Genomic DNA, 7,711 nt, shown 5'->3' on the forward strand with positions numbered 1-7,711 from the left:
CCATGTTATTGGATTATTTAAGTATGATTACTGATACTTTAATGGGCAAGCACAATTTATTTCTTGAATAATGTTATGATGATATAAAATCTGAATCCAAAACAACAAAAACAGAACACTTAGACAGCATAAAAAACAGAAAGAATCCCAGCCTCTCTCCCAGTTATTTCTTGAATGTACAATACTGAAAGAGCCGTAGCAAGAAAGATGGTGTGAACAGAATCTCATGCATTGCTGTTTTGACTGCTCCTCTCTAGTTGAGCTCGCACACCTCAGCTGTGTCTCCATCAGTAAACCGATTATTCAACAATAATCCAAGATAGAGAGGCTGAGTGAATGTAGTCTGGACACTGTGGAGGAGAGTCATGGTTTCAGAGACGCTGTAGAAGGACAGATCACCTGCTTCATGATCCACGTCCACACCTACTCTGGAGGACTGAAGGCTTGAAATGAAAGTTTAAATATTGTTAAGTCTGAATTTAGAACAACTGTTTGAGCAATCTAAAGCCCAAGAATTGTCACAGTATCCAAACAAACATTTGCTGTCTTTATATGCAACTGCTACAGAGACTATTCCACTCCACTCCACCTCCAAGTAGCATCGTCCAGTCAACGCCTCTTTACTCCGGACCTGATGATTATTCTCAAATCTCTCTGGGTGATCAGGACAACCCTGGTAATTCATTGTTTTTTTTGTTTTTTTTCACATGTATCTTTACTGGGTTGTCAATATATGTATATATCCACAGTGTGACATGTCACCCATTTTTACATTTTAAACAACTATATAAGCACAAAACACAAGCCGACCCTCCCACTTCACCAACTTGAGAGCCAAGCCTGTGTTAACAAACACAACATCAAAACAACAGACAAACAAGCCAAACCTACATATGGGAGGAACTGAAAGAAGTTCTAAAATTTAAGTATATTGTGTATAGGGCTTCATGTACCACTCACTCCATAATACAACTTAATATATTATGTTAATCTTCCAGAGAAGGAATTGAATTGACATAGGACAGAATAGGATCCCAAGTATTGTTGATTTTTTCAGAGTGACCCCTTATACTATACTTAATTTTCTCTAAGTATAGGAAGGACATTAAGTCTTTCAGCCAAGAATTAGGAGATGGAGGCTTCTGATCCTTCCAGTGAAGTAAGATACGCCTGCGGGCAACCACAGAGGCAAAAGAAATGATATTGCTCTCCTTTGAGGTAAAACAGATGAATTCTTTAGGGACACCAAAAATAGAGGTCAAGGGGCTTGGAATTACAGGTTTATTTAGAGCTTTTGAAAGTGTATCATAAAAAGAGGACCAAAATGAACTCCGCTTTGGACAAGAAAAAAACATACATGTGTGATTGGCAGGGGATAAACAGCATCTGTCACACACATCACCTGTGTTAAACAGTTTATCAAGTTTGACTTTGGATAGGTGTGTCCTATATAAGACCTTAAACTGGATCAGTGTCAAACTAGCACAGGATGAAGTAGAACTGACCCTGTCAAGGGCCCTCAGCCACCACTCAGCTGAGAAGAGAGTACCAAGTTCTTTTTTCCCAAGTATTCCTAGATTTCAGGGGACGTGATGATAATGATATGATTGGCTTCAGCACAGCTGAAATGAATCCACGGACTACAGGGACGACTAGAACTGTATCAATAATAGAATCAGGTGGTTTATGGGGAAAGTTAGGAAAGTTGCAGTGCACAGTCTCAGATTTGAAAATATCTAAATAAATGAGATTGTGGGAGGTCAAATGTAGTCTTGAGATTGTCAAAAGATGCAAAGACATTGCCCACAAAAAATTGTTTGAAATGAACAGGACCTTTCTCCTTCCACACAGAGAAGACCGGGTCAAGTGCTGAAGGCTGAAATAGATGGTTGTTGCAGATGGGCATTGAAAGGGAAGGAGAAACAATTTTAAGATGGCGTCTAAACTGCCTCCAAATCTTTACAGTAGATAAGATAATCGGGTCAGAAGTGTATTTGGCAGGGTATGAATTTAGGGGAGCACAAATTAAGGCTGACAAAGAGGTAGAGTTACAAGAGCGAGCTTCCATCTGACACCAATCTGTAAAAGGAAAACTGTGCCAAGCGTGGATTTTTTGAATATTGGCTGCCCAATAGTATGCCAGAAAATTAGGTAGTGCAAGCCCACCATCTTCTTTAGTCATTGGTAATTCATTGTTAAGGTTACTTTTCTGTTACGCTTTGATAATATCAGGTGTCTACCTGCTGTGTTTGGATCCAGTGTGATGTGACATGAATATTGTAAGAAGTCCGCTCTGGTTTTTGGCCATTCCTCACTAAACATGTCCTGTAACTTATCACTGGCTTCTGACACAGCTGCCAACACATTCTCAAAGTACTCCAGAGGACGGATTTTGGTGTTAGGTGAGCATGGCGTTCCAGAGAGCTGTGACAGTGAGGGGTAATTGAGCAGGAAGTGGGTGTCATCCTTTGAGCGTGAGAGGCGCTCCAGCTCAGTTTCTTTCCACCTCATTTCAGCAATCTCTAGCTCCAGCTTCTCCCGAAGCTCTGCGGCTCTCCTAGCTTCAGTTTTCTGCCAGGTTTGGATCTTTTGCTTAACATCTTCACTTCTTTTCTCAATGAGACAGACCATCTCAGTGAAGATCTTGTCACAGTCTGTCAATGCTTTATCAGCAGAAGGGTTGATAGCCTTCATTGTTTGCTGAAGCACTGTTACTTCTTTTTCTTTGGCCTTGATTCTCTGCTGGATTTTTACCTGTGTATCCCCAAGTCCTCTCTGCCTCTCAGTCCTCTCTGTTGCAGCTGACACTGTATTGTGGTCTTTATGTTTCTCCATGGAGCAGAGATAACAGATACACTGCTGATCAGTTCGGCAGAAAATCTTTATCACCTCACCATGATGAGAGCAGATGTTCTCTTGGAGCGTCTTAGCGGGGTCGACCACCTTGTGTTTGTTAAAGGCAGGGGATTCATAGTGAGGCTGAAGGTGAAGGTCACAGTAAGAGACCAGACACACCAAAAAAGACTTAATGGCTTTCACTTTTCTCCCTGTGCAGACATCACAGGCCACATCTCCAGGTCCAGCGCAGCAGTGACCAGCTGGAGCAGATTGGACTCTAGGTCTCTTCAGCTCCTCCATTAAATCTACTAACATGCTGTTCTTCACTAGAACAGGCCTCGGTATGAAGGTCTGCCTGCACTGAGGACATGTGTGGATTTTCCCTGGATCCTCTTCATCCCAGTAGCTTTTAATACAGCTCATGCAGTAGCTGTGTCCACAGGGAATAGCAACTGGATACTTCAGCAGATCCAGACAGATTGAGCAGATGAATTTGTCTTTGTCCAGCTGAATCTGGGTAATTTACTGTCACTTACTGCTCTGTGTGGACTGAAATATATTAGGGGTGCAACAGATCACAAGATTCATGGTTCGGATCATATCATGGTTTTGACTAACGGATCAGATTATTTTTCTGATCAATAAACAAAAGTGACAAAATGCTCTGGTGTAGCCACTTTTCACTGTCTGTAGTTACCACCATAGTAATAGTAAATACTGCATAACAACAATAACAATATTGTATACTACTAATACTATAGTGTACTCTAATATAATATAATACACATAATAGATATGCACATTATATATACTATAAAGTAAAATAATTCTACAGTTTGTAGTCTCAATGTCCCACCCACAGCACTTTCTGATTGGTTACACATTATGAGTAACTGCCAATCAACACTGAAGGGTGTGTCACAGACAGGCTGCTCCTGTGAGTCACAGCTGTGTGTCAGATGGAAAGCAGCAGCAGACGCTGCCACAGTTACATCACAACCTTATGATCCATTTCTGTGACAAGCACATCCAGTTTCTCAGTTAAACCACTGAAAAAACTTGAAATCATGGCTGGATTTCACATAATGGAGGTGAAAATGATGGTTTTTAAATCAGTCACTATTCTGTGTCCCACAGCACAGTCCCTCAGAGTACAACACAGCGCACATCATTATTAGTTATTGAAACTAACCACTACAGTAAAACTGTATTTCACACTATGCTGCTTACATGCAGGCTGAACCTTGGGGGTGATCTGAATGGACTACGGACCAAATGCAATGGGTTGTAACCCTACAATAAATTATTAGGTTTCCATTTTTTGTCCTGCTTGTCTACATACAGTTACCTTACGAGGCGGCTGGATTTATGAGATCACGTGAGAATCCATCTTGCCAGGCTCCAAGCTATATCTTTGTGTGAGAGGTGGTGTGAGCCAATCAGTGTCCTGCTGGCAGCAACAGGTGTGGTTTTAGATGTGATGTCCACGGAAACGACTTGTCTCGAACAAAGAATGGCAGCTCCTGTAGAGGTTAGTGTAGATACTGTGATAGCATCAGTTATATCAGAACCAGAGAGCATTTCTTCATTGAAAGAAGAGCAAAGAACAACAGTGAATTTTTAATCGATTGAAAACGTTTTCTCTCTTCTTCTGGATGGCTTTGACTTCGGTTTGGTGAGTTGATCTGATTGGTTGAAGTAAGCTTCTGTTGGATACAACACATGATGGTTCACACAATCATCTGCCAGGGGTTTTCCTGAAAGTTCCTGCCCTTTTCTAAACAGTTTCTATGGACACCTTCCCACGTGGTTCAGTGTAACAAACCATCACATAATTGACATTTCTGACAATTTCACCAAAAACTGAACGTTATGAGTTTCATAAAGACAGTTGTATTAGGTTACATTTGTTTGTACAGATGTATCTAATCAAGTGGCCACTTAATGTATAACTCAATGTTGTCACTCATCCTTTAGTTCCCCTACTTTTCAGGTTGAATTCACATTCACACTGCTCCACATTCTTATAATAACACACACTCACTAACAGCTGGAAGCAGCCCACAGAGGAAACATGAAGTCAAGAACTTTCTGTACATAATTTTATTCCCAATTCAGTGTCCAAAGCTGAAAAATACAGCAACATATAGCAATGCCATGGTAAAAAATAACTTAGCAAAATAATTACAGACTGATAATCACGACCCAGTGGTTATCTTTTTCACAGTTACAACACTAGAAAGTTTGTACACAAAATACATGCAATGTCCCATAGAACACAACTGTTTTTTTTTTGTTTGTTTGTTTTATGTTTTTTGTTTTTTTTGCTTGGAGGATAAAAAACAGAAACATGTTTCAATCTGACATGTACAAGTATCAAAACAAGTGAGAAAGAAGTAAAGCAATACTTGTTGAAATACTTCATGAAAATAAAGTGATATGATGTAATCATGTACTCGATGCTAACACACACTACATTTGCTTCAAATGTATTCAGATAATCAGTTGTAATGATGAGGGACTTGATTTTGAATTTGTGAAGAGAAACATCGGCTAAAGCTGCATCACTGGCACATGCTGGCGTGGTCATGGGATGTTGGTAATGATGTGCAGAACAAATAATAGCAAATGTACACTTTAAACACACTTCTCTGATAGGAACATTTCACTTCAAAACACACGTTTAGTCTGCCTACCGCTTTCGTCAGTCATTCATAGATCCTTCAAAACTGACTATTAAAAAAAACATCACATTTACTATAACAACATATTATAAAAAGGTAAGTCAATGAAAACTGTGGTGGCTCATACTTGGCGTTAAACTGACGAGTCTGATGAATAATGATTCAAGCTAAATCATGGCAAAGTGTTGTAGTTCTTCAAAGGAGCACACTGATATTTTGGAGACTGTAGTTCTTTGGCTCGTGACTTGGTTGCTGTTAATTAAGTGTGAAAAGTGGCTTTTGTATGCTAACCTGAAATGATCACATTTAATATGTTTTGTATTAGCATAATCATTCTGTATCAACTTCTATATACTTTTTCTATATACTTAAATATGTTGACACTGTATTCAAGGCTGAATCCACTTCATGTGTGTATAACATAAGCTACAAGGGTCCAAAAGTTTGTCGAGGGTCTGCACCTCAACATCTGGGTTTCCATTTAAAGCACAGAGAAGAGTGTGTCTATATGCACCCGGGTGATAATAGTCAGCTTTTTGGCTATTTACAACCGGCCCACGGGTTTAGCTTTAAAAGCGCCAAAGTCTCTGTAGAGAGGAGACTGTGGTGAGTGAATGGGTTAAACACAGGAGACTGGGGTTTGAGTACTGTGTGAAACTAAAAGTGGGTGTTGACCTCAAAATGGAGTTTGGTTAGATTTAGGCAACAAAACTACTTGGTTAGGTTTAGGAAAAGATCATGGTCTGTTTCTGCCATGCAGGTGTAAATAGCTACATTGGCTATTGTAAATGGTATTGTTGGCTACAGACACCGGGTACTTGTCTCTGCCATGCTGGGCTATGTGCATCTGAGTGTAAAGAGCAAGAGTGGCTATTTACACCCTGGGTAAAAATAGCATTGTTGGCTACTGACTCCTGGTTGCTTGTTGTATACCTGGGTGCAAATAGCATTGTTGGCTACAGACACCTGGTGCTTGCCTCTGCCATGCTGGGCTACATATACCTGGGTGTAAATAGACATGTTGGCTATTCCATCCTAGGTGCAAATAGCACTGTTAGCTGCAGAACTGTGGTTGCTTGTCTTTGCCATGCTAGGCTATATACCTGGGTGCAAATAGCAACACTGGCTATTCCATCCTGGGTGCAAACAGCATTGTTGATAAAGAATTCATATTTATGTTATTGCACAACTGTACAGACTTTTGGATTTTATCTGGCAGAGGGTCTGGAGTGTCCCAAATCACATGGAACTACACACAAACATTAATACACATCTACAGTCATTTCAGAACACATGGATTCATACACATCCATCCAACACACACACACACACACACACACACACACACACACACACACACACACACACACACACACACACACACACACACACATCAACATACTATATATGCATCTACACACTAGCCACTATAAATAAAGTTGGGATCCTTTGTTCTGTGCAGATTCTGGGTAGAACTTTGTCCAGAAATGATTGGAATCCACACAGTTCCAACAGTCAGTTCCAGTTTCTGAAATACAGCAGCATGATTTGCAAAATGATTATTTGTGATGTAGCATATGATTGGTATTAATTGGGCTTAAACAGGCATTATGACCACTATGGTCCTCTAGAATTCAAGAGATCCTTCATGACTGCTTTCATGTGAAGACAGACAATAATACTGGAGAAAAAGTTGGACCAGTTGAAGAAATCCTGACAATTAGTCCACTAAAAAAAATTGAGTTAAGAACAACACATGAATTATTTCTGACAAACAACAAAGAACACTAAACTCAGGAGATTCTCAATATGATTACGCTAGACGAGTGATGACTTCATTCCTGTTTTTCTATATTCTTCGCCATTGTTACAACTGATATCATAAATGGCTTGACAGTTAGCATGATTTACAACAGGGAAACATTAGAAATATGACATCCATTAGTAAATGTTTAACTTCATTAAATTTGATCTACTCTTAAAGGGTAATTCCAGCTTATTCTGACTTTGATCTTATTGTCATAGCTTTGGCCATTGTTGCCATCAGTTATGATAACTTTATACCAAATGTAAAAAGGTCTGGGAAACTCAGACAATCACACATGTTAGAATAACCAGAGATCATCTGGAGATGAGACAGAGTGATTAGTCTGTTTAACAGTGTCTGATCTCCAGACTGCTCATGTTTC

General features: G+C 39.8%; 1 protein-coding gene across 1 annotated transcript; it reads right to left on the bottom strand.

Moving 5' to 3' along the window:
- Window positions 1-253: 253 nt before the first annotated feature.
- Window positions 254-6,542, bottom strand: LOC146308004 (tripartite motif-containing protein 16-like). Its single transcript, XM_084746627.1, has 4 exons — window positions 6,525-6,542; window positions 2,206-3,345; window positions 538-673; window positions 254-423 (listed from the first exon to the last, which is right to left on the bottom strand). Exons 1-4 carry the CDS (start codon window positions 6,540-6,542, stop codon window positions 254-256), a joined length of 1,464 nt encoding a protein of 487 aa, XP_084602753.1.
- Window positions 6,543-7,711: the final 1,169 nt, after the last annotated feature.

Source organism: Lutjanus erythropterus, chromosome 20, assembly GCF_056507025.1.
Source record: "Lutjanus erythropterus isolate fLutEry1 chromosome 20, fLutEry1.hap2, whole genome shotgun sequence".
NCBI lineage: Eukaryota > Metazoa > Chordata > Actinopteri > Lutjaniformes > Lutjanidae > Lutjanus > Lutjanus erythropterus.

Bases quoted from the DNA above. Each gene is read 5' to 3' on its own strand.
- LOC146308004 (XM_084746627.1), bottom strand. The intron at 674-2,205 runs GTAACCTTAACA...ATGAATTACCAG, and splicing joins TATCAAAGCGTAACAGAAAA to GGTTGTCCTGATCACCCAGA. The intron at 424-537 runs GTTTGTTTGGAT...CCTCCAGAGTAG, and splicing joins TGCATATAAAGACAGCAAAT to GTGTGGACGTGGATCATGAA.